Genomic DNA, 26,522 nt, shown 5'->3' with positions numbered 1-26,522 from the left:
ACCTGCCCCCACTTCAGCACGGGGGGGGGGAAGCAGCTGTGTGGCTTTCGTGCATTTACTGCTCTGAACGAAGGACGACCCCTTATTTTGCCAGCCTCCCTTGCAAGCTCAAGGAGCTCTGAGCTTTTCCTCCTCCTCCTTCCTGCCCTGGGACACGCTGGGGGAGGCTGATCACGCCCCGCTGAGCAGCTGCTCTTCGTTTGGCCCTAGCATCCGGCAGCGTCAAGGGTCTGGGGGTAATCGAGACCCATTCTTTGCCTGAGCCCCCTCCGTAGATGTCCCCCCCCGCTCCTAACAACGGTCCTTCTTCAGGGCGCAGTGCACTGCACTGCAAAGGCACGACAGAAGCGTTCCGGCTCCCTGGTTCTTAGCTACCCTTTGGGAGACCTCGGTAGTTGAGGCAGTTCATTGAGGCCAAACTTCAGGACACCCGTTGATATTGGGAGTGTTGGACCTTTTGGAGAAACCATCGAGACTCAATTTGAGATGGAAGCCAGGTGTTATTTTTTTTACTAATGGCCTTCTAACCTAAGTACTGTCATCATCATATTATTATTGTTGTCTCTTTCTAGACCAGCCTTCCTCAACCTGGGGCGCTCCAGATGTGTTGGACTACAACTCCCAGAATGCCCCAGCCAGGCTGGGGCATTCTGGGAGATGCAGTCCAACACATCTGGAGCGCCCCAGGTTGAGGAAGGCTGGTCTAGACGGACATGACGGGCTTTGCCAAGTCATGCTGTCTTTTACAGATTCAGGAATTTTCTGACAATTGAGCATGTTTTAAGTATGCCTGCTTTCTTGATGTTGGTGTGGATGTATTTTGGTAGGCCCAGTTTCTGAAGGTTTTGGTAGGCCCAGTTTCTGAAGGTTTTCTGTATAGTTTTTTGATGTGATGCCAGTGACTGATGTGACTAACGGAATAATTGTGACTTCCATGGCCAGTGGTTTGTTGTTGTTGTTGTTGTTGTTGTTGCATTTATATCCTGCCCTTTCTCCTCTTGCAAGGAACCCAGGGCAGCTAACATGGTCCTCCTTCTCTCTGTTTTTGCCTTTGGGCCTGACACTCTAACCACAGATGGCTCTGTACTTAACTTGCAAAAGTGTAACCAAACTTCATTATACATTGCACAGCAAGAGCAGTGGATTTATTTGGTTTTCCCCCCCCCTCCCTTCTGCCTCTCCAGTACCACGCTTTAGGACTGCTCTACCACCTTAGGAAGAATGACCGCCTCGCCGTTTCCAAGATGCTGAATAAATTCACGAAATCTGGACTGAAATCCCAGTTTGCGTACTGCATGCTGATCCGGATTGCCAGCCGGCTGCTGAAGGAGTCTGACGAGGGGTAAAGGGCTTTGGGGGGTGTTTGGCAGAGAGGGTGCATCCCATATCAGTTCTTCCAGCGCCCTACAGACAACCTGGTTTGTAGTAACAGGAGAGTCCTTAGGGTCGTAGCCCTGCTTTCTCAGAGGCATATGAAATACAGAAGGTAGTGAGTGTAGTACATGCAGGGTCTTCTACTTCACACAGCACAGAGTTAAACTATGGAACTCACTACCACAAGATGCACTGATGGCCATCAGTTTGGATGGTTTTAAAAGGGGGTTGGATAAATTCCTGGAGGAGAAGGCTATCAATGGCTACTAGCCCTGATGGCTATGTGTTACCTCCAATATCCGAGGCAGTAAACCTGTGTGCAGCAGTTGCTGGGGAACATGGGTGGGAGGGTGCGGTTGCACCATGTCCTGCTTTGTTGGTCCCTGGTCAAGAGCTGGTTGGCCCCTGTGGGAACAGAGTGCTGGACTAGATGGACCCTTGGTCTGATCCAGCATCAGGTCTCGTCTTATGTTCCCTGTCAAGGGAGGGTTTCTTCTGGCAGTGAAATAAAACAGAAATCTCATCAGATTTTATAAAATCCAAACTTTGCATTTGTTCCCACAGAACTTGTGTAGATAATCTCATAGAACATAGAATAGCAGAGTTGGAAGGGGCCTACAAGGCCATCGAGTCCAACCCCCTGCAGGAATCCACCCTAAAGCATCCCTGACAGATGGTTGTCTAGCTGCCTCTTGAAGGCCTCTAGTGTGGGAGAGGCCACAACCTCCCTAGGTCACTGGTTCCATTGTCGTACTGCTCTAACAGTCAGGAAGTTTGTCCTGATGTTCAATCTGTGATAGCTTTCCCCCCAAAAAAGGGTAACAATTAAGACATAGGATAGAAGGAAATCGGGGTGTGGGGTGGGCGAGCTTTGGAAGTGGAATGTTCATAGCTCCGTGTTGCCCGTTTTAGTCTTTCCGTTTATGGCCGCCTGACAAAGAGGCGCCATTCCGAGCACGGCGGCTCTGGGCTCATGACCGTTCCGTAAAGGCCGCTTTCCGTCTCTTTTTCCGGACAGGCACGACAACCCTCTCTTTGACTTCATCGAGAGCTGCCTGCGGAACAAGCACGAGATGGTCATTTACGAGGCGGCCTCCGCGATCATCCATCTCCCGAACTGCACGGCCAGGGAACTGGCCCCGGCCGTCTCAGGTGGGCTGCGGGAAGGGCCTCCCCCCACCGCACACTTGATTCAGAGGGTGTTTCAGACCGGCAGAAGCAGCTGGTGGGCACGGCTCAGGCAGAATGTTAATCCCAGGGGCCTTCCGGTTTGTGCTTCTAGGTAGAGTCAGGTTTAAAGCCTAAGAGGTATTGGAGTGCATTTCCCATCATTCCCAGCCAGCTGGGGATGATGGGAGTTGCACTCCAATACCTCTGGCAGGCACCAGGCTTGGGGAAGGCTTGCTTAAGGGGTTCGTCCCTCTTATCTCAGGGCCGTGTGCTCTGCCAGGCAGGGTGAGCCATCTCTCCTAGCCCTGCTGCCTCAGGACGCCCATGACTGAGCCTGGGAACTTCCTGCGTGCAAAGCGCGTGCGCGACCCCTGAGCCACGGCCCCTTCCCCTTCTCTCGCCGTGTAAAGCAGCCCCATGTGAACTCTCCTTTCGTTTCAGTGCTTCAGCTCTTCTGCAGCTCTCCCAAGCCTGTCCTGAGATACGCCGCAGTCAGGACCCTTAATAAGGTGAGCGTTCCTCAGGCCCCTCTCACATCTCGGGGGCAGGGAGGAGGGCAGGGACGGGACGCTGTTCCTGTACGTTTGCCTGGCCGCAATTCTCCAGCCGGTTCTCTGCCTCTTCTTTTCCTTTGAGCCGTTCTCTCACCGTGGCTGGCCGGCCAGCAAGTTACTTGACACCTGCCTTCCTCCACCTGGTCCCCCCTGGATTTGTTGGCCCACACATTCCATCATTCCCAGCCAGCATGGCTGGGAGTTGTAGCCCAGCACATCAGGAGGACACCGGTTGGGGAAGGCCACTTTATGTGATCACGCATAACGCCATGGTTTTGTAAGAAACGTGGCCACTGCCAGGGCGGTTACCTTGAGCTACGGAATGAGTGGGGGACCCCAGCGCGGGTGGCGGGTTTGAGCCACGGCAAGGAGCCATTCCAAGCCTTTTGGCTGCCGCTTTTGATTTCTAGCCCCACCCATCAGAGGCCCGGAGGTGGATGACAACCGTGTCAGCTCCAGGGTTTGGGAGTCATAGAATCATAGAATAGCAGAGTTGGAAGGGGCCGACAAGGCCATCGAGTCCAACCCCCTGCTCAAGGCAGGAATCCACCCTAAAGCATCCCTGACAGATGCTTGTCCAGCTGCCTCTTGAAGGCCTCTAGTGTGGGAGAGCCCACCACCTCCCTAGGCAACTGATTCCATTGTCGTACTGCTCTAACAATCAGGAAGTTTTTCCTGATGTCCAGCTGGAATCTGGCTTCCTTTAACTTGAGCCCGTTATTCCGTGTCCTGCACTCTGGGAGGATGGAGAAGAGATCCTGGCCCTCCTCTGTGTGACAACCTTTTAAGTATTTGAAGAGTGCTCTCATGTCTCCCCTCAATCTTCTCTTCTCCAGGCTAAACATGCCCAGTTTTTTCAGTCTCTCTTCATAAGGTGTTTCTCACGTGATTTGGAAGCTCTACTTCTATTAATGCAGCCCAAAATAGCATTTGCCTTTCTTGCAGCCCTATCGCACTGTTGGCTCCTATTCAGCTTGCAATCTACAACAATTCCAAGATCCTTCTCGTTTGTAGTATTGCTGAGCCAAGTATCCCCCATCTTGTAACTGTGCCTTTGGTTTCTATTTCCTAAATGTAGAACTTGGCATTTCTCCCTATTAAATTTCATCCTGCTATTTTCAGCCCAGCACTCCAGCCTATCAAGATCACTTTGAAGTTTGTTTCTGTCTTCCAGGGTATTAGCTATCCCACCCAATTTTGTGTCATCTGCAAGTTTGATCTGTCCATCAAGGTGGGCTCCTTAACCTGGAAGGGGCCGGCCCTCCAAAGATAGGATTCTCTAGCCAGCTTGGACGACCCCTGCAAAACATGAAGGGTGGTCCTGTTGGTGTGTCGGCCTGCTGCTGTTTTCAGGGCCTCCAGCAAAGGCTTGAGCCACCACCCTCCAGAGGAGACTCTTAGTAATAACAGGAGGTCGCTCGTATGGTCTCTGTGATGGTGATTGAGCAGTCAGGGGGCCCTTACAGCAGGGGTGGGCAACTTGCACCCCTCCAGATCTTATGGCCTACAACTCCTAGCCAGCATTGCTGATGGTGAGAGACATTGGCTCAGTTCAGACGACACATTTCTCTATGGAGTGTGAAAACTCCACTCAAGGGTTGAGTTTGTAGGGGGTGCCCCCACCTCCACAACACGTTCTAACTCCGCTGTTGTGTAACACTGGGCTACCGTGGAGTTGTGTAAAATCCGTTGTGATGTTTGATAGATAGTTCCTCCGCCCTCTCTCTTCCCCCAATCCTCCCAACGGTATCCCATCAGCCATTGCTGCAAAAAGAAAAACAATCCCAGCGGCTCTCCTAGAGCGGCACTTGCTCCTTTTGCCGCTCTTGCCAGGAAACTCTGTAGCCCATGGGAAGAGTCAACTCAACACAATGGAAAACCACACAACAGTTGTGCAGAAACTCTGCTCTGCACAGCGTGGATATTCTGCATGGCGTGTTTCCCCAAAAACCTCCACTGTTGCATGGAGACTTCCCTCCAGACAACACGTTTCTCAACGGTGGTGTGGAGTTCTAAAACCACCGTTGAGAAACGTGTTGTCTGAACTGAGCCATTGAGAGTTGGCTTGCTAGTGACCCACCGCTGCCCCACAGGATTCTTCCGTTCAGCCAGTTGCTCTTGTCTCCAATGTCTGGCTGGTCTTCCAGGTGGCCATGAAGCACCCCTCGGCGGTCACGGCCTGCAACCTGGACCTCGAGAACCTGATCACGGACTCAAACCGCAGCATCGCCACCCTGGCCATCACCACGCTCCTGAAGACGGGGAGCGAGAGCAGCGTGGACAGGCTCATGAAGCAGATCTCTTCCTTCGTGTCCGAGATCTCCGACGAGTTTAAGGTGAGGCTTTTTGCTTGTAGGGAAAGGGCAAGTTGATGTGAGCAGCTCAGGGAGGACCAACGGTTGGAAGTTGTAGGTTGGGGCTTCACACCGGATAGCTAATTTGGGAGGTTTAAACTCCAAGGTAACTCAACAGTGTATTCCGCCCCCCACACTTACGTCCTCTGGGGAGAATTTACACCAGTCAGCCAAAACTGGGCTGACAACTGTTACCCAGAGGACCTTCTCTTCTGCCGCCCCCAGACTGTGGAACGGCCAGCCGGAGGAGACTCGTCAACTTAACAGCCTTAATAGCGGACAATGACCCGGCTCAGGGTGGACTGCCATAAATTTTATCTCAATGTATTAATGGAACTGCAATTAATATATCTTATTGTGACTAAACTATGATCATGTTCTGTTATTTATTGTATTGTAAGATGTCTTTTGTTGATGTTGTGGATGATATTGGCTAAAACCTATTTTGGCTGCATGATAAAGACTAGTAACTAGCAATAGTCTTTTCCCTAATTTAAGAAGGCTATAAAGACGGATCTCGAATTTTAAGATATTCGACTGTTATTTTAATATTGTATTAGTTTTGGATGTTTTAATCCATTTTATGTATTTTATGGTATTTGTATCTAATGTTCGCCGCCTCGATCCAGAGGGGGAGGCGAGTAATAAATTATTATTATTATTATTATTATTATTAATAATAATAATAATAATAATAATAATAATAATAATAATTTTATTTTGTCCCTGGTGTGAAAGGGTGTCTGTCCCAGAGGCAACATTTAGGGTCCAATCCTTTACACATTTAGATAGAAAAAAGTCCTACAACTCTCATCATTCCCCAGCCAGCCATGCTGGGAGTTGTAGGATTTTTTGCCCTATCTAAACATGCATGGGATTGCACCCTTAAAGAAGCTGGTTGTGGACAGGGAGTCGGGACGGGGCTGTGTGCGAAGGAAAAGGTGATCTTGCCGGACTAGCCTGGTTGGCCAAATTTGGCCCATGGGCCAGAGGTTCATAGAATCATAGACTAGTAGAGTTGGAAGGGTCCTACGAGGCCATCAAGTCCAACCCCCTGCTCAATGCAGGAATCCTCCATAAAGCATCCCTGACAGGTGGTTGTCCAGCTGCCTCTTGTAGGCCTCTAGGGTGGGAGAGCCCACAACCTCCCTAGGTAACTGGTTCCATTGTCGTACTGCTCTAACAGTCAGGAAGTTTTTCCTGACGTTCGGCCGGAATCTGGCTTCCTGTAACTTGAGCCCGTTATTCCATGTCCTGCACTCTGGGAGGATCGAGAAGAGATCCTGGCCCTCCTCTGTGGGACAACCTTTTAAGTATTTGAAGAGTGCTCTCATGTGTCCCCTCAATCTTCTCTTCTCCAGGCTCAACATGCCCAGTTCTTTCAGTCTCTCTTCATAGGGCTTTGTTTCCAGACCCCTGATCATCCTGGTTGCCCTCCTCTGAACACGTTCCAGCTTGTCTGCGTCCTTGAATTGTGGAGCCCAGAACTGGACACAATACTCTAGATGAGGCCTAACCAGGGCCGAATAGAGAGGAACCAGGACCTCACGGGATTTGGAAGCTATGCTTCTATGAATGCAGCCCAAAATAGCATTTGCCTTTCTTGCAGCCAAATCGCATCATCCTTATCTCTGCTGAAGAGTGAAGGATTTGAGGAGGAGCAACTAGAGAAAGAAGTGGAAATGGATGAAGGGAAGCAAGGCCAGTGAAGGCCGCAAGCTTCTGGCTTCGAATAAGCGTCTCTGTGGCACCAAGATGGGACAGGACCATCCCTGGGGTGCCCCAGAGAATAATGCTTTGCTGTGTGGCTTGCCAGTGGGACCCCCCTCTACCCCTGTTGCCTATTGCCCTCCCTGCTCCTCTATATCAAGGCTGCACTTCGTTGGGAAGTTTTCCAGGCCTCCTGAGGTAGACGATGCTCACCGATGCTCTTCGCTTCCACTTTGTGCTCTGTTGCCTTGCAGGTGGTGGTGGTCCAGGCTATCAGCGCCCTGTGCCAGAAGTACCCGCGGAAACACAGCGTGATGATGACCTTCCTCTCCAACATGCTCAGGGATGATGTAGGTTTGGGCTTGCCTGCCTCGTGGGCACATCCTTGGGGGAACAGATATCCGGAAGCCCCCTGTTCCTCGCTGTGGGACATGCAGGGGCTGGAAGGAAAGGAAAGGAACCTCTCATGCAAGCACTGAGTCATTACTGACTCTTGGAGGGACGCCAGCTTTCGCTGACGTTTTCTTGGCAGGCCTTATAGCGGGGTGGTTTGCCGTTGCCTTCCCTGGCCATGATTACCTTTCTCCCAGCTAACTGGGTACTCATTTTACCGACCTCGGGAGGATGGAAGACTGAGTCGACCCGAGCCGGCTGCCTGAAACCAGCTTCTGCTGGGATCGAACTCAGGCCGTGGGGAGAGTTTCGGCTGCAGGAACTGCTGCTTTACCACTCTGCGCCACACGAGGCTCGTCACAGGGGCTGGAGACTTATTTATTTACAATATTTATATACCGCTCATCTAAAATAGATTCCGGAGCGGTGCACATGGGGATAAACAGTAAAAAGAAAGAAGATTAAAAACACAATTTAAAATTGATTCAATTTAAAACAAAGGACCCATAAAATCAGTGGCTAGTCAGTTGAGGAAGGCTTCTTGAAATAGAGTTGTTTTGAGAAGGCGCCGGAACTAGCCTAGTGTTGGCAACTGCCCGACCTCCAGGGGCAGGGAGTTCCACAGAGAAGGGGCCACCACACTGAAGGCTCTTCTCCTGGTGGACTTCAATCGGGCCATAGGTCCATGTGACACTACCTGGAACATCGCCTCCGATGACCTCAATGACAGGGCAGGTTGGTAAGGGAGAAGGCGCTCTCTCAGATTGTCAAACACGGGCAGTCAAGTTGAAAACGTTTAGTTAAAAGCCGTTAATGCTCCTGTTTTGGTGACGCGTCCGTAATGTAGCCAGCACATATTTTTCTGCAACCTCACTTAGAGTATGGTGCTGTGTTGAGATTATATTCCGCATCATTTGGCTGTGCTTGTAGAAATCGAGGTAGCTGTAACTTATCCTCATTATTTCGGGTCCTGATTTCTGTGACCGTGGAAAATAGTTCTTGACAGTCTTCCCTGTGGCATCCTTTTAGGTACCTGAACACTGCTAGCGTGGCTCCCCTCAGTCTCCTTTTCTCCAGCCAGAACATCCCAAGTCATAGAATCATAGAATAGCACAGTTGGAAGCGGCCTACCAGGCCATGGAGTCCAGCCCCCTGCTCAATGCAGGAATCCACCCTAAAGCATCCCTGACATGGTTGTCCAGCTGCCTCTTGAAGGCCTCTAGTGTGTGAGAGCCCACAACCTCCCTAGGTCACTGATTCCATTGTCGTACTGCTCTAACAGTCAGAAAGTTTTTCCTGATGTCCAGCTGGAATCTGGCTTCCTTTTAGCCCGTTATTCCGTGTCCTGCACTCTGGGAGGATCGAGAAGAGATCCTGGCCCTCCTCTGTGTGACAACCTTTTAAGTATTTGAAGAGTGCTATCCTGTCTCCCCTCAATCTTCTCTTCTCCAGGCTAAACAGGCCCAGTTCTTTCGGTCTCTCTTCATAGGGCTTTGTTTCCAGACCCCTGATCATCCTGGTTGCCCTCCTCTGAACACGCTCCAGCTTGTCTGCGTCCTTCTTGAATTGTGGAGCCCAGAACTGGACGCAATACTCTAGATGAGGCCTAACCAGGGCCGAATAGAGAGGAACCAGGACCTCACGTGATTTGGAAGCTGTACTTCTATTAATGCAGCCCAAAATAGCATTTGCCTTTCCTCAAGTCCCTGTTCCATCTTCGTTGCCCTCTTCTGAACCTGTCTTAACCTGTCCATGTCCTTCTGGAAATTAGGTGTGACCTTTAGGCAGGACAGTGCAGCCGACGCAGGCTGAGCACCTGGACCCGGCCCATGTTCTGAGCATCCTCTGGCCTGGGCCTCTTTTTCCCCCTCCCCCAGGGTGGCTTTGACTACAAGCGCGCCATCGTCGACTGCATCATCAGCATCATCGAGGAGAACCCCGAGAGCAAGGAGTCGGGCCTGGCCCACCTCTGCGAGTTCATCGAGGACTGCGAGCACACGGTGCTGGCCACCAAGATCCTCCACCTGCTCGGCAAGGAAGGGCCTAGGACCCCCTCGCCCTCCAAGTACATCCGCTTCATCTTCAACCGGGTGGTGCTGGAGAACGAAGCCGTCAGAGCCGGTGAGTAGGGCCCCGTTCAGCCATGGGGCGGCTTGGCTTCGTGGGGCTGGAGTCCAAGAAGCAGGAGGGAAGCTGGTCTTCCAGGAGAAGGCGGCTGCATGTAATTGGTATGCCGACATAGGGGGGGAAACGCACCAATAAGCGTAGATGCTAAAAAGAGAAATCAACTCTGGTGCTTGATAAACGTGTTAAAAACTATTTTATTCTTAAACTCCAAAAATGCTCTGCTCAACGTTTCGGACGTATCGTCCTTCATCAGGAGCTATAATAAAATATACAGGTCTTTTAAGGAATAACAAAACAGGAACAACACCCATGCATGAATGAAACATTTCATGTAGAGATCTCAGCTACTCCTATCTACAGATTTTGTAGTTGCCATAAGTCATGGAGACTAAAGGTTTTTCTAGGGACACTTTTGTCCTTATCCCTCCTCAGGATTGCATAACAGTATTTGTTGACCCTAGTCCACAAATCTTTCACTTCAAAAATCTAAGCTTTTCTAGTGTCCCTAAAACAACCTTTAGTCTCCTTGACTTATGGCAACTACAAAATCTGTAGATAGGAGCAGCTGAGGTTTCTACATGAAATGTTTCATTCATGCATGGGTGTTGTTCCTGTTTTGTTATTCCTTAAAAGAACTGTATATTTTATTATAGCTCCTGACGAAGGACGATACGTCCGAAACGTTGAGCAGAGCATTTTTGGAGTTTAAGAATAAAATAGTTTTTAATACGTTTATCAAGCACCAGAGTTGATTTCTCTTTTTAGCATCTATGCATGTAATTGGACCTTTGGATCACACCTCTGGCTGCCTTTATCCCACAGCTGGTATAAATGTCCTGGACTTTTCTGCTTAAGAACTTCAGAAGTGCCATGTCCAGCACTCTGTTCACACAGGGGGCAACCAGCCGTCAGCCAGGGACCAACAAAGCTGGAGATGGTGCAACAGCACCCTCACACCCATGTTCCCCAGCAACTGGGGCACACGGGCTTACTGCTTCAAATACTGGAGATAGCACACAACCATTGGGGCTAGTAGCCATGGATAGCCTTCTCTTCCAGGAATTGATCCAACCCCCTTTTAAAACCATCCAAATGGGTGGCCATCACTACATCCTGTGGTAGTGAGTTCCATAATTTAACTATGCGCTGTGTGAAGAAGTCCTTCCTTTGATCTGTCCTGGATCTCCCACCCATTAGCTTCATGAGACGACCCCACTGGAGTTCTAGTATTTTGAGAGAGGGAGAAAAATGTCTCCCTGTCCACATTCTCCATATCGTGCATAATTCTGTATACCTCTATCAGGTCTCCCTTTAGCCGCCTTTGTAGGAGGCCCAGGAGTTGAGGAGTAAAGTTAGGGTCAGCTCTCCCTTGCAAAAGGATGATCTGTGGTTTTTAATTTTTGGATATTGTTTTTAAAAGTTTTATCTGATGTGAACCGCCCAGAGAGCTTCGGCTGTGGGGCGGTATACAAATGCAATAAATAAATAAATAAATAAAATTGAACGAGCCTGGCCTAGCAAGCTGCCCAGTATCGGTTGCGAAGGCACACATGCCTTTCTTGCCGCTACCAACTCTCCGAGTTTGAGTTTTGATATGCAAGCAGATGGGGAGAGGCTGAAAGCAACCGCCGAAGAAGTGCTTATCCAATTAAGCATCAGGACGGACGGCGTTCAAGGAGAATTTGAGGAAATCCGGAAAGCTGTGGTGGGGCAGGAACCAGGGACTGGGAAGGAAGGAAGGAAATGGCTTGCCGGTACCAGGGCATTGAGAGGTCAGGCACATCGGGGAAAGTATTCATAGAATCGTAGAGTTGGAAGGGGCCTCCAAGGCCATCGAGTCCAACCCCCTGCTCAATGCAGGAATCCACCCTAAAGCATCCCTGACAGAGGGTTGTCCAGCTGCCTCTTGAAGGCCTCTAGTGTGGGAGAGCCCACAACCTCCCTAGGTCATTGGTTCCATTGTTATACTACTCTAACACTCAGGAAGTTTTTCCTGATGTCCAGCTGGAATCTGGCTTTCTTTAACTTGAGCCCCTTATTCCGTGTCCTGCACTCTGGGAGGATAAAGAAGAGATCCGGGCCCTCCTCTGTGTGACAACCTTTTAAGTATTTGAAGAGTGCTATCATGTCTCCCCTCAATCTTCTCTTCCTTGCACACAGAAGGCCAGCAGAGAAACCTTCGCCCTGAGATGCTACCTATCTATGTGCAGGAATTTTTCCTTTGTAGCAGAATGCTGGAACCCGCAGTCTCCCATCTGCGTTCCAGTTGGGGCCGAGCACAGCGGCACACGATCCTGGGAATGAATGGAAAGAGAAAGCTTTGGTGGAAGCCGGCAAGTGGGGCGACGGGGAGGGGCTTCCTCTGTTCAGGGCTCTTGACAGGAGCTTGTTCGTTTTGATCTTCTCATGGAAGAAGCTGCTGCCTTCACCTGCTTTTATTTATGTAGTTATTTTCATTGCTGTCCTGCTCTTCTCCGCTGAAGTGAACGCATAGGAACCTATCAAGGTGGCATCCAGTTAGGATACAAATATTAAATAGAAACAGTGTAAAAGCAGTATAGAAGCGTGTTCAGAGGAGGGCAATGAGGATTATGGAAACAAAGCCCAATGAGGAGAGACTGAAAGAACTGGGCATGTTTAGCCTGGAGAAGAGAAGATTGAGGGGAGACATGAGAGCACTCTTCAAATCCTTAAAAGGTTGTCACACAGAGGAGGGCCAGGATCTCTTCTCGATCCTCCCAGAGTGCAGGACACGGAATAACGGGCTCAAGTTAAAGGAAGCCAGGTTCCAGCTGGACATCAGGAAAAACTTTCTGACTGTTAGAGCAGTAGGACAATGGAATCAGTTACCTAGGGAGGTGGTGGGCTCTCCCACACTAGAGGCCTTCAAGAGGCAGCTGGACAAGCATCTGTCGGGGATGCTTTAGGGTGGATTCCTGCATTGAGCAGGGACTCGATGGCCTTTAGGCCCCTTCCAACTCTACTATTCTATGATTCTAAGCAGCATAAAAGTAAATTACTCCAAGAATGCCTGCCTTAACTTTTTTTTAAAAGTATTTTTAAAGCCCATCTAAAAATGGGAGAAGAGGGAGCTTGTTGGATCTCTTTTGAGGGTATTGCCAGGACTCCAGCACCACCACCGAGAAGGCCCTGTTTTTCTTGCCTGCTAACTGTATCTCCAGTGGAGACTGGCTAGAGATCGGGGCCTCGGGCACGAAGGCCCCCCCGTGGTTCCCAGGCCATTTTGAAGGTGCTTTCGCTTGCCTCTGGCTACAGGCTCTGTCTTCTTCTACAGCTGCCGTCAGCGCGCTGGCCAAGTTTGGGGCCCAGAACGAGAGCCTGCTCCCAAGCGTCCTGGTGCTCTTGCAGAGGTGAGTGACGCAAGGCAGGCGCTTCGAGCCTGACGCCTTTCCCAAACTGACCCTCTGGGTTGGGTTACGCAGGAAGACCTTGGAAAGCAGATGATAGGAACGTTTGTCCTTCTTGGCATTTGGGGTGGGGGTTGGGGCAGCGGATGCTGCTGAGTGGAACTGTGGTCGAAAGCATGCATTTGAATTCAGTGTGGGATAGGTGTCAGGCCATTGTTGATTTTTAGGAAGAACAAAACCCAGCAGCCACGCAGGGAAACGTAGCGGGTTTTGCCACGCTAATGATGTCAGATTATGACGTCGGTAAGAACGCAAGAAAAACCCTTTTAGCTAGAGATACAAGAAAGGAGAGAGAGAAATATATTCCGGGAGGTACTGATGGCTCTGTTGTGCAATCCCACCCTTTCACCTTTAACTACCCCCCATTTAGCACCGCCCCCTCCCAGCCTTAGCCACACCCCTTCTCTAAAGATCGGAAGCGACGCAAAACGGCACGGCTGCGCACGCAGGGGAGAACCTCTCTGTCGTTCCTGAGCAACTCCAGCCTGCGCTTCCACGCCCTTAAACACTACGGGGCGCCGTCCTGCGCTGTCCGTGTGGGCCTAATCCCACCTCTCTTTTGAGAAACTGCCAGGCCATTTCGAGAACACCGTCCAAAAGCGTTGCTGAGGAACTTCTAGAGTTTGCAGTTTACGGCTGCGTTTTGCAGCTGCAAAAACAGAGACCCGCTCTGGCGCAGCTCTCAGCGGGGACACCCAAACGAGAAAGAAAAAGTCGAGGACTTTCCAATTACTATTATGATGATTTTAGATGATAGTAGCTCTCGTCTTTCTTCAGCTACTGAGGAAGGATTTTTATCCAAAACGTTTATTTATTTATTTATTTATTTAAAACATTTCTAACCCGCCCTATATCATTAAGATCTCAGGGCAGCGTGCAGATAAAAGTATACAGTATAAAACTGTGGCCGACGAGACCACATCACGCCAGTCCTTTTCCAGCTTCATTGGCCGCCAGTCCAGGTCTGGGCCCGATTCAAAGTGCTGGTATTAACATTTAAAGCCCTAAAAGGCTTGGGGCCGGGCTATCTGAAGGAACGCCTCCTCCCATATGTACCTGCCTAGACCCTAAAGTCATCCTCAGGGGACCTTCTCCGCGAGCCCCTGCCAAAGGAAGGGAGGCAGGTGGCTACCAGGAGCAGGGCCTTCTCTGCTGTGGCACCCCGGCTGTGGAATGAGCTCCCTAAGGAGGTTCGCTTGGCACCTACATTATATGCTTTTAGACACCAGGTGAAGACCTTTTTATTCTCCCAGCATTTTAACAGTCTATAAATAAATTTTAACTTGGTGTTTTAAATTTGTAATTTTGCATTGCTGCTGTTTTTATCTGGTTGAGCTTTTAGATTGTATTTTATAGTATGGTTTTATATTGTTGTTTTATACTTTGAACGTTTTTAATTTTTGTGAACCGCCCAGAGAACTCCGGCTATTGGGCGGTAAAGAAATGCAATAAATAAATAAATAAATAAAACAGTAAATATACACAGCTAAAAACAAATTAAACCATAAACCAAGTTAAAACAATATATAATTGTTGAGCCTATTGAAGGAATAAGTAAAGATAAGATTTTTTACCAGCACCACCAGAGCGTGTCTGTATTTTAGGAGATGATTTGTGGTGCTTTTTCTCCCTTTTCTACACCTGCATTTTTGGGCTGCCTTTAATGCTGTGCTGGCGCTGCGGCCACTTCCTCTTCCCAGCCCTTCTTTCCGCTCCGCTTCCTTGCTGACCGTTGCGCTTCTCCCCCTCTGCCACGCAGGTGCATGATGGACAGTGACGACGAGGTCCGTGACCGAGCCACCTTCTACCTGAACGTGCTGCAGCAGAGGCAGCTGGCCCTGAACGCAGCGTACATCTTCAATGGTGGGTGCTGGCTGGCTGGGAAGCGGCATCCATGCCGGGCAGGTCTTAGGAAAGAAAAAAAGGGGAGCACAGCATCTGGAGGGCACCGGGTTGGGGAAGGCTGCTCTGGGCACTCAGGAGACCATATCCTATGTTCCCCAGTGTGGTCGTACATCAGGCCCTCGTCTTGCTGTCCTACAAGTGCCTGTGCCTCTCAGCTCCAAGTGGATCTTAGAATCAGAGTATCATAGAATAGCAGAATTGGAAGGGGCCCACAAGGCCATCGAGTCCAACCCCCTGCTCAAGGCAGGAATCCACCCTAAAGCATCCCTGACAGGTGGTTGTCCAGCTGCCTCTTGAAGGCCTCTAGTGTGGGAGAGCCCACAACCTCACCAGGCAACTGATTCCATTGTCGTACTGCTCTAACAGTCAGGAAGTTTGTCCTGATGTCCAATCTGTGATAGCTTCCCCCCCCCCCCAAAAAAGGGTAACAATTAAGACATAGGATAGAAGGAAATCGGGGTGTGGGGTGGGTGAGCTTTGGAAGTGGAATGTTCATTTTTGGAGTAATTTACTTTTATGCTGCTTAGAATCATAAAATAGTAGAGTTGGAAGGGGCCTCTAAGGCCATCGAGTCCAACCCCCTGCTCAGTGCAGGAATCCACCCTAAAGCATCACTGACAGGTGGTTGTCCAGCTGCCTCTTGAAGGCCTCTAGTGTGGGAGAGCCCACAACCTCCCTAGGTCACTGGTTCCACTGTCGTACTGCTCTAACAGTCAGGAAGTTTTTCCTGATGTCCAGCTGGAATCTGGCTTCCTTTAACTTGAGCCCGTTATTCCGTGTCCTGCACTCTGGGAGGATCGAGAAGAGATCCTCATTTTCATCCTTTCCCTATTTTGCAGGTCTGACGGTCTCCATTCCCGGGATGGAAAAGGCCCTGCACCAATACACGCTGGAGCCATCGGAGAACCCTTTCGATATGAGGTCTGTGCCGCTAGCCACGGCCCCCACCTTTGAGCAGAAATCAGGTAAATGGCCCGGACGTCTTCCGAGTGGAGCATATTGTGGGGCTTGGGGGGAGTCTCTGCCCCTCATCTGGAGCCCCCGCCATGCATGCGCCCAGCCCCTGTGACCAGGACTCAGGAGAGGGGCGTTCCTGGCAGAAGCTCTGCCAGAAGTTCCTGCCAGAAGTTCCTGCCAGAAGCTGTGCACCTTCCACATCTGGGTGTTTCTTGGAAGCAGCGCAAGACGCCTGCTCGAGCGGCCATGTTCAGTCACATGGGGTAATGGGTCAAGGATATTTGCTGCAGATTTTATTCTGGTTTACGTCAGGCGGGGTGAATTTTTTAAAAAGCTAAATACATTCACAAGCTGTTTGGATGGCTTCGGCTGAGCTGCCAGACGGGTGGGACAAGTGTTTGAAGAGACCAAAAGCTCATCAAATCCATAGAAACATTGGAAGGGGCCTATAAGGCCGTCGACCCCCGCTCAATGCAGGAATCCACCCTAAAGCATCCCTGACAGGTGGTTGTCCAGCTGCCTCTTGAAGGCCTCTATTGTGGGAGAGCCCACAACCTCCCTAGGTCACTGATTCCATTGTCATACTGCTCTAACAGTCAGGAAGTTTTTCCTGAAGTCCAGCTGGAATCTGGCTTCCTTTAACTTGAGCCCATTATTCCGTGTCCTGAATCTCCAGTGCCAAGTCCAGGTTTTTATTGTTTTATTTATTATTCATTTACAGTATTTATCTACCACTCCATATCTAAAATAGATTCCGGAGCAGTGCACATAGAAATAATACAGTAAAAAGAAAGATTAAAAACAGCAAATTAAAATTGTTCCATTTAAAACAAAAGGACCACGGGAAACAGTGGCTGATCTCTTGAGGAAGGCTTCTTGGAATAGAGTTGTTTTGAGAAGGTGCCGGAAGCAGCATAGTGCTGGTGCCTGCCTGCCTGACCTCCAGGGGCAGGAACTTCCAAAGAGAAGGGGCCACCACACCAAAGGCTCTTCTCTTGATGGTCTCCAGTCGGGCCAAAGGTCCATGTGGAACCACCAGGAGCATGCTCTCCAATGACCTCAGTGACCGGGCAGGTTGGTAAATTGTTTAGGGCTTTGCGTACTAGTACCATAACCTTAAACCTGGTGCAGTAGCCAATAGGTAGCTAGTGCAGTTCCCTCAGAAAAGGAGCTATATGCTGAAAAGAGGCAGCTTGTGAGAACAGCTGAGCTGCTGCGTTCTGCACTAGCTCCAGCTTCTGGGGCAGCCCACATAGGGTCCCCTTAAGACCTCTACCCCTCTCATGGCACCAAGGCTGAGCAAGTAGGAAGTAGTAGCTGCAGCTCGCTACGCTGAGAGCAGGGCGGTGAAATAGTAGCCGACACCATTCATCTGCTTCCTTAATTCTCCAAAACCACAGTACCTACGCAGCTTTTGGCAGGTCTCTTTGGAGAAGCCATCCAAAATGTGTATGATGTTAAAATGAAGGTTGTTTGTTTCTGTGTGTTATCTGGAACCTTTTCAGCACAGCCTGGAACCTTTTAAGTAAATCTGGGTCTTCCTTACTGGCTGGGCTTTTCTCTCCATCGGAGGTTGCCCTGGTCCACCAGCCCTCCTTGGTTGGAAATGTTAACGGCTGCTTGTGTGTCTCCCTTCAGAGGTAGCCCTCATGGCCAGCAAGCCAGAGAAACTGGCTCCTTCACGGCAGGACATCTTCCAAGGTAATCAAGTGCCTCCAGCGGCACACGGGCTTGACGCTTGAGCTGCAGAGAGCTGTGTTTTTAACGCCGCTCTGCGCAGAGCCTGGCGTCCTCCAGCTGCGTCGGATTACAGCTCCCATAATCCCCCAGCCAGATCATGGGAGTTGTAATCCGACACATCTGGAGGGTGCCAGGATGGGCCGGGCTGCTGTAGAAGTTTCAGGGGGGATCACGTTGCCCACCTGCCAGGCTGACTCGGCGCCCTTGTTTCCCCCCACGTAGAACAGCTAGCGGCGATTCCGGAGTTCAAGAATCTCGGCCCGCTCTTCAAGTCCTCCGAGCCAGCGCAGCTCACCGAGGCGGAGACGGAGTATTTTGTTCGGTGCATCAAGCACGTCTTCTCGAATCACGTCGTCTTCCAGGTAAAATGAACACTGGAGTTGTTGCCAGGACAGCAATGTGAGGCGCGGGGCCCCAAGCCAGGTAAACCCAGTCCATGCCTTCGGTCGCCTTTCCCCACTTCCCCATTTCCATCGGAGAGGGTGTTGCCTAAAGAGCGTTGAGCTAAGCCAGCCCCGATCCATATTCTTGCTCAGCGACAAAGCTCTCACCAAATGACCTTGGGCTGTGTCTCTCAGCCCAGCCCAGCCCAGCCCAGCCCAGCCCTACCTCACAGGGTTGTTGTGAGGATTTTAAAAAATGTGCACCCCTTTGAATTCTTTGGATGCAGATATGAAAACTGCAGTCGTGATCCGGTGCAGTCTGAGAGCACACGTAGTCAAAGGTCACTTGCTCTAGATGAATCATAGAATCATAGAATAGCAGAGTTGGAAGGGGCCTACAAGGCCATCGAGTCCAACCCCCTGCTCAATGCACGAATCCACCCTAAAGCATCCCTGACAGATGGTTGTCCAGCTGCCTCTCGAAGGCCTCTAGTGTGGGAGAGGCCACAACCTCCCTAGGGAACTGGTTCCATTGTCGTACTGCTCTAACAGTCAGGATGTTTTTCCTGATGTCCAACTGGAATCTGGCTTCCTGTAACTTGAGCCCTCAATCCTCCCACTCTGGGAGGATCGAGAAGAGCTCCTGGCCCTCCTCTGTGTGACAACCTTTCAAGTATTTGAAGAGTGCTCTCATGGCTCCCCTCAATCTTCTCTTCTCCAGGCTAAACATGCCCAGTTCTTTCAGTCTCTCTTCATAGGGCTTTGTTTCCAGACCCCTGATCATCCTGGTTGTCTTTAAGGTTCCACAAGGCTCTCTTATGTCTTTGCTATAACAGACTTGACATGGCCACCCCTCTGGAAACCATTTCAGACAACAGACAACCAGATCTCTCTGAGAAACCCACAAGCAGGGAGGAAGGCGAGAACCAGTCCCTGTGGCCTACAAGGCCATCGAGTCCAACCCGCTGCTCAATGCAGGAATCCACCCTAAAGCAACCCTGACAGATGGTTGTCCAGCTGCCTCTTGAAGGCCTCTAGTGTGGGAGAGCCCACAACCTCCCTAGGTAACTGGTTCCATTGTCGTACTGCTCTAACAGTCAGGAAGTTTTTCCTGATGTCCAGCCGGAATCTGGCTTCCTTTAACTTGAGCCCGTTATTCCGTGTCTTGCACTCTGGGAGGATCGAGAAGAGATCCTGGCCCTCCTCTGTGTGACAACCTTTCAAGTCTTTGAAGAGTGCTATCACGTCTCCCCTCCATCTTCTCTTCTCCAGGCTAAACATGCCCAGTTCTTTCAGTCTCTCTTCGTAGGGCTTTGTTTCCAGACCCCTGATCATCCTGGTTGTCCTCCTCTGGATGAGTTACCTCTTTGCACCCTGAGGTCCTTTTCACAGTGATGCTACATTCACCCACCCTTTTACTGCATGCCTGAGGAGCTGACAGGATGATTCCCGTGGTTGATTGTGAGCAGGAAATCAGGGTTGATGATGTTTCTTTAAGGATGTGCACTTCTCCGTGTAGTGAAAGTGGGGCTTGGCACGCAATGCGGAGACGCTGGTCACCGGAGAGCCATTGTTGAAGGATCTGGAGAGGGTGCTGTATTCTCCAACTACCGCTACACTGGCCATGCAGTACTTCTGCCAAGCCCGTGTCACGGGTCTAGTCCCCAGGTACCAGAGGAATGGGGAGACGCCACCACGTTTTGCCCTTCCAGCTAGAACAGACTCGGTTCTCCTGACTTGCAGCGATGGACTGTCGCTGCTGCTTTGCCCGGTCCCTTTCAGCCATGTTTTTGTGGCGGTGTGAGGAAGCCGGGCAGCTTTTTGGGCAGTCTATTCACTGGGAGGTTGCTGACGTAGCGTTTGAATTCAGGTTGATTTCTGGGGGATATGATGTGCGTTGCGAGTGGTTATTGCTTTTAAAAGGGTGTGATCTGTCCTGCCTAAACCCTGCAGAAAGGGCTGGATCGAAATCCAAACCGGACAGAAAACCCGCAGCTGTTGAGTTCTCCGTCTGCCTCTCTCTTCTAGTTTGATTGCACAAACACCCTCAATGACCAATTACTGGAAAAGGTGACCGTGCAGATGGAGCCATCAGAAGCGTACGACGTCCTCCGCTGCATCCCAGCCCCCAGTCTCTCCTACAACCAGCCTGGCATGTGCTACACACTGGTCCGGCTGCCCCTGGACGACCCCACGGCAGGTACTGGTGGTGGAAAGGGACAAGGCGTTTGCTCTCCATGGGCTCTCCATGGCTACTAGCCCTGATGGCTGTGTGCTACCTCCAGTATTCAAGGCAGTAAGCCTGTGTGCACCAGTTGCTGGGGAACATGGGGGGGGGTGCTGTTGCACCATGTCCTGCTTTGTTGGTCGGCCCCTGTGTGAACAGAGTGCTGGACTAGATGGACCCTTGGTCTGATCCAGCATCAGGGCTCTTCTTACATTCAGAGGGGCCCGTAGAGCAGGCCGGCCAGCCAGCCAGCTGTATGGGAGTCACGAGTGCCTGGGCTAGCTCTCGACATTCTCCCCACTCCCCGTCTGCCCTTTTCGTCTTTTCCATTTCTGCTTTGTTCTTTACGTAGATCTGTAAAGGGCCTACAGGAAAACAAAAAGTAAATTAAGAGTGGAAGGAAAAGGAAAGGAACCTCTCGTGCAAGCACTGAGTCATTACTGCCTCTTGGAGGGACGCCAGCTTTCGCTGACGTTTTCTTGGCAGGCCTTAGAGCGGGGTGGTTTGCCGTTGCCTTCCCTAGCCGTGATTCCCTTTCCCCCAGCTAACTGGGTACTCATTTGATCGACCTCCGGAGGACGGAAGGCTGAGTCCACCCGAGCCGGCTGCCTGAAACCAGCTTCCGCTGGGATCGAACTCAGGCCGTGGGGAGAGTTTCAGCTGCAGAAACTGCTGCTTTACCGCTCTGCGCCACACGAGGCTCTTATAAATTAAGGGTGGGGGGATCTTTTTCTTTGGCTATTAACCTGAAGAGCCAGGCTTCGCTTTCACAAGAGGGCCAAGGATGCGTAGAACAGTTTGACGCTTGGTTTTCTCCTGTTGGGTCTCTCTTTGCTTCACCTCCCTCATGGAGCAGCTGTTTCAGGCAGCTTCTTTGTGTATTTTAAGGCATTCCCCCCCTATTTGTTTATTTACTTAATTACAATTTATACCGCCCATTAGCCAAAGCTCTCTGTGCAGCTCGCAAAACAAACCTAAAAGCTTAGATTACAATGTAATGAAACCTAATATAAAAACCATACATTTAAAACAGAATAAAACCAAGGAAGCTATATAAGAGCTAGCAGCAGTGCAAAGATCTAAAAATGCAATTCAGCTGGCGACTAAAACACTACAGTGTAGTGCCAGGTGAGCTGCTCTGGGGTGGTCATTGCACAACCGGAGTGCCACCACTGAAAAGGCCTTCTCCTTAGTAGCCTTCTATCTCATCTCGTTCAGTGGGGGGCAGCTAAAGAAGGGCCTCTGATGTTGGTCTTAGGGTACGGGCAGGTATATATGGAAGGAGATGGTCCTTCAGGTAACATCATCATTATTATTATTTATTTATTTATTTATTTATTTATTTATATAGCACCATCAATGTACATGGTGCTGTACAGAGTAAAACAGTAAATAGCAAGACCCTGCCGCATAGGCTTACATTCTAATAAAACCATAATAAAACAATAAGGAGGGGAAGAGAAAGCAAACAGGCACAGGGTAGGGTAAACAGGCACTGGGTAGGGTAAAACTAACAGTATAAAGTCAGAACAAAATCAAGTTTTAAAAGCTTTAGGAAAAAGAAAAGTTTTTAGCTGAGCTTTAAAAGCTGCGGTTGAACTTGTAGTTCTCAAATGTTCTGGAAGAGCGTTCCAGGCGTAAGGGGCAGCAGAAGAAAATGGACGAAGCCGAGCAAGGGAAGTAGAGACCCTTGGGCAGGCGAGAAACACGGCATCAGAGGAGCGAAGAACACGAGCGGGGCAATAGTGTGAGATGAGAGAGGAGAGATAGGAAGGAGAGAAACCTGCCCCCAAGTTGTTTCGTAGGTTAATACTTTGACTTGGGCTCAAAAAAGGACCGGCAGCCAGGGCAGATCATAAAGCACTGGCATATTAGGACCATATTGTCCAGTCCCAGTTAACAGTCACGTTACCCTATTTTGGACCAGCTGAAGTTTCTGGACTATTTTCAAAGGCGGCCCCACACAAAAGGCATTGCCGTAATTTAGACAAATGATTACCAGAGCGTGGATAACCGTAGTTAGATCCAACCTCACCCGGCTCCTCTCGCCAGGGTGTATGCAAGGCTGTTATCTTCCTCACTTGGGTCTCTTGCTACGTAGTGATGCTTTTCAACACACACAAGTAAATATCCTGTCAAGGGGATCACTGTCAAAGCGCTTGGCACGATAGGAGTTGTGGAGATCCATGCCCAGGAATAGCAGCCACGTATTTGTGGCTTGGCACAAAGCCGATTCCTTGTGGGTCACTAGTTGAAAGACACAGCGTAATATGGACCAAACGTCGATGCCTCAAGATTTTAGAATCATAGAATAGCAGAGTTGGAAGGGGCCTCTAAGGCCATCGAGTCCAACCCCCTGCTCAGTGCAGGAATCCACCCTAAAGCATCCCTGACAGAGGGTTGTCCAGCTGCCTCTTGAAGGCCTCTAGTGTGGGAGAGCCCACAACTTCCCTAGGTCATGGGTTGCATTGTCATACTGCTCTAACAGTCAGGAAGTTTTTCCTGATGTCCAGCCGGAATCTGGCTTCCTGTAACTTGAGCCCATTATTCCGTGTCCTGCACTCTGGGAGGATCGAGAAGAGATCCTGGTCCTCCTCTGTGTGACACCCTTTTAAGTATTTTAGGACTTAAAATATCTAGAGGTGTCTCTTTCTGACTTTGTCCTTGCGCGAGAAGGGGTGGGCATTTTTCAGGCCACCTTCACTCCCTCTTAACAAGTCCTGCTTTATGCCTTATTTCTCCCACCCCAGTCGCTTGCACTTTTAGCTGTACAATGAAGTTCACTGTCCGGGACTGTGACCCCAACACTGGAGTGCCGGACGATGATGGTTACGATGATGAATACGTGGTAAGTCCAGAGAGTTGTGTTAAAAAGCTGTTTAAACCCTCAAACGGCAATCCAGAGATAATATACAGCGGTCATGCCATCTATACCGGGGTGGGGGGGAACCTTTCCCAAAAACTGTGTTAACAGTGCTTTCAGATAAGTCCAGAATCTACTGCTGTGTGTTATGAAGACTGACATTCCTCCTTCAACACTCTTTTTATTTATTTATTTATTTGTCTGTTGATTTATTTATTGATTGCATTTTTATACCGCCCAATAGCCAAAGCTCTGTTTCAGGGGTGAGCACCTCTTCCCATCTGAATCTCCCAAAGTTTAAGATCTGCTGGGGAGGCCCTGCTTCAAGTTCTAACTTATTTGGAAAACTGGTTGGCCTCCACACCAGGCAGATTTGTGTAGCTGTAGCACTGGATTGCTCTTTGGTGGGTGTTTCTCCATTCCATAAACAAGCCGTACGGCCATTCTGTTCCCTTCCGCCTTTGAGAGCTGTCATACTTCTTTGTGTTTCACTTGCTGTTTGTGCTTAATTTTCGCTGATGGGTTTTTATATGGATTTGAAGGGTTTGTGTTGCTGTGGCAAATTATATATCATAGAATCATAGAATACCAGAGTTGGAAGAGGCCTACAAGGCCACAAGTCCAACCCGCTGCTCAATGCAGGAATCCACCCTAAAGCATCCCTGACAGAGGGTTGCCCAGCTGCCTCTTGAAGGCCTCTAGTGTGGGAGAGCCCACAGCCTCCCTAGGGAACTAGTTCCATTGTCGTACTGCTCTAACAGTCAGGAAGTTTTTCCTGATGTCCAGCTGGAATCTGGCTTCCTTTAACTTGAGCCCGTTATTCCGTGTCCTGCACTCTGGGAGGATCGAGAAGAGATCCTGGCCCTCCTCTGTGTGACAACCTTTTAAGTATTTGAAGAGTGCTGTCATGTCTCCCCTCAATCTTCTCTTCTTCAGGCTAAACATGCCCAGTTCTTTCAGTCTCTCTTCATAGGGCTTTGTTTCCAGACCCCTGATCATCCTTGTTGCCCTCCTCTGAACATGCCCCAGCTTGTCTGCGTCCTTCTTGAATTGTGGAGCCCAGAACTGGACGCAAAACTCTAGATGAGGCCTAACCAAGGCTGAATAGAGAGGAACCAGTACCTCACGCGATTTGGAAGCTCTACTTCTATTAATGCAGCCCAAAATAGCATTTGCCTTTCTTGCAGCCATATCGCACTGTTGGCTCATATTCAGCTTGCGACCTACAACAATTCCAAGATCCTTCTCGTTTGTAGTATTGCTGAGCCAAGTATCCCCCATCTTGTAACTGTGCCTTTGGTTTCTATTTCCTAAATGTAGAACTTGGCATTGATCCCTATTAAATTTCATTCTGTTGTTTTCAGCCCAGCGCTGAAAACACATATATGTATGTATGCTAGTTTGGTAGCACAATGCAGAAAGGTGGCATATAAATTCCTTAAATAATATAAAGTGCCTTTACTTGAAATGCATCAGGATGTGATATTTTCTGTTAAAGAAATTTCAGCCATTTTGATAACTTGAATTTTACCTACTACATGTGTGGGCAGTGAACAAATATGGCGGCAAAGGGCCAGGATCCCCTGATGCCATTATACAACTTCCTCCATTTTCCCCTTGGGGGAGGAGGGGGAAGAACCCATGTTGGAGGCAAGGGAATGAGATAAGGAGTTACTCCCTTGGTTGCGGGGCCGGTTGGTGCTTGCGGGCCTTTGTCTTGTACATGGCAGCAGACGTGGCTCATCAGGGCTCAGGTGTGCTTACCTTCCTTCGCCGTCCAGCTATCCGCTTGAGAGCGCTTCACACGCCCAAGTGCTGACATCCATTTGCATTTCAGCTGGAAGACCTGGAGCTCACGCTCTCCGACCACATGCAGAAAGTTCTGAAGCCCAACTTCGCAGCTGCCTGGGAGGAAGTGGGGGATGACTACGAGAAAGAGGAGACCTTCGCTCTCAGTACCATCAAGACCTTGGATGGTAAGATGATGGCAACGTCTTCTGTTTTTAGTGGGAATGACTTCCAAGGAAGGTGGGAGACACAAGTTTGCTAGACTGGTTTTTAAAAATGCTGTCCTGGCGGGTGCGGGGAGAGAAAACAACAGTGTCTTCTAAAGATTTGGGGGTTCAGGCTTTCTAGATTCGACTTCAAGCACTGATGTACCTTCTGGTACCTAAGATATAGAAAAATAAGGCTACCCTTTAGCTGAAGTGGGCAGAGGGGGGATCCTGTATCTCCCATTGCCAGTAGCAAGCCAGACATCCCACCCTTACCAAGGTGACTGGCTGCTGTCTCCTAAATGTCCAGCTGGACATCAGGAAAAACTTCTTGACTGTTAGAGCAGTACGACAATGGAATCAGTTGCCTGGTGAGCTTGTGGGCTCTCCCACACTAGAGGCCTTCAAGAGGCAGCTGGACAACCACCTGCCAGGGATGCTTTAGGGGTGGATTCCTGCATTGAGCAGGGGGTTGGACTGGATGGCCTTGTAGGCCCCTTCCAACTCTGCTATTCTATGATTCTAAATCCCATGATCACCTTTCTTTCCACTTTGGAGCTGACCATACCCTTGAGGCGATGCAGGATTAAGCCCAGCTCTTTTTGAACCCCTCTCTGAATGTAGAAGCTGTCAACAACATTGTGAAGTTCCTGGGCATGCAGCCGTGCGAGAGATCAGATAAAGTGTCAGAGAACAAGAATTCCCACACCCTCTACCTGGCTGGTAAGAATCTGTCAAGGAGGCAGTTTAGTGATGATACCTGAGCTTCCCGTAGCTGAAATTGTGCCCTAGCAAAAGAATTGACTCCCCAAATCCTGTCCCGAGAACCTAGTGCGAGGTCCTTTGTCAGGAGGGAACTGTATTCATTCTCATCTTCGGGGGCAGATATCCTTCAATATAGTCTTTCAGTACAGAGCATCTAAGTGACTCTTTCTGTATGAAGGGATCACATCTGTCTAAATCCTTGCCCTATCTGCTCTTAAAGGCTTTTGAGTGAAGAACCAATGCACTGAGGTTATAACTAGTTAGAATCTAAGTATTTTTGGCTGTAGCCTGAACTATTTATTGTCTCGGTTACACTAGGCACAGGGAATGGACTCTCCTTAAATGTATAATGAAGTCCCAAAATCGGAGTTGAAGTTGCCCAGCCACCATTCCAGCTGGTCACTAGAACAGAACTGTCACTTGAGGCACAGGTGAACTCAGTGGCAAAGAGCACCTTTTATCAGCTTAGGCTGATATACCAGCTGCGTCCTTATCTGGACAGAGATAGCCTAGCTACAGTTATCCATGCTCTGATAACCTCTCGTTTGGATTACTGCAATGCGTTATACGTGGGGCTG

The 26,522-nt window shown here is 49.7% G+C and overlaps 1 protein-coding gene across 1 annotated transcript in view; it reads left to right on the top strand.

The window, feature by feature from the left end:
* COPG2 (COPI coat complex subunit gamma 2) overlaps positions 1-26,522 on the top strand; it is a 42,509-nt gene that overhangs the window by 14,097 nt on the left and 1,890 nt on the right. Inside the window, exons 9-23 of the mRNA XM_063134613.1 lie at positions 1,185-1,342; positions 2,393-2,526; positions 2,986-3,053; positions 5,246-5,434; positions 7,417-7,512; positions 9,433-9,676; positions 12,978-13,053; positions 14,870-14,973; positions 15,855-15,980; positions 17,611-17,673; positions 17,935-18,074; positions 20,124-20,295; positions 23,073-23,170; positions 25,023-25,161; positions 25,804-25,902. Of these exons, the coding sequence (XP_062990683.1) occupies positions 1,185-1,342; positions 2,393-2,526; positions 2,986-3,053; positions 5,246-5,434; positions 7,417-7,512; positions 9,433-9,676; positions 12,978-13,053; positions 14,870-14,973; positions 15,855-15,980; positions 17,611-17,673; positions 17,935-18,074; positions 20,124-20,295; positions 23,073-23,170; positions 25,023-25,161; positions 25,804-25,902 (1,906 nt within the window). The remainder of the gene's footprint in view (positions 1-1,184; positions 1,343-2,392; positions 2,527-2,985; positions 3,054-5,245; positions 5,435-7,416; positions 7,513-9,432; positions 9,677-12,977; positions 13,054-14,869; positions 14,974-15,854; positions 15,981-17,610; positions 17,674-17,934; positions 18,075-20,123; positions 20,296-23,072; positions 23,171-25,022; positions 25,162-25,803; positions 25,903-26,522) is intronic.

Source organism: Elgaria multicarinata, chromosome 9 (assembly GCF_023053635.1).
Source record: "Elgaria multicarinata webbii isolate HBS135686 ecotype San Diego chromosome 9, rElgMul1.1.pri, whole genome shotgun sequence".
Classification (NCBI taxonomy): Eukaryota; Metazoa; Chordata; class Lepidosauria; order Squamata; family Anguidae; genus Elgaria; species Elgaria multicarinata.
The sequence above is the reverse complement of the archived record's forward strand: the minus strand, read 5'-3'. Positions and strand labels throughout refer to the sequence as shown.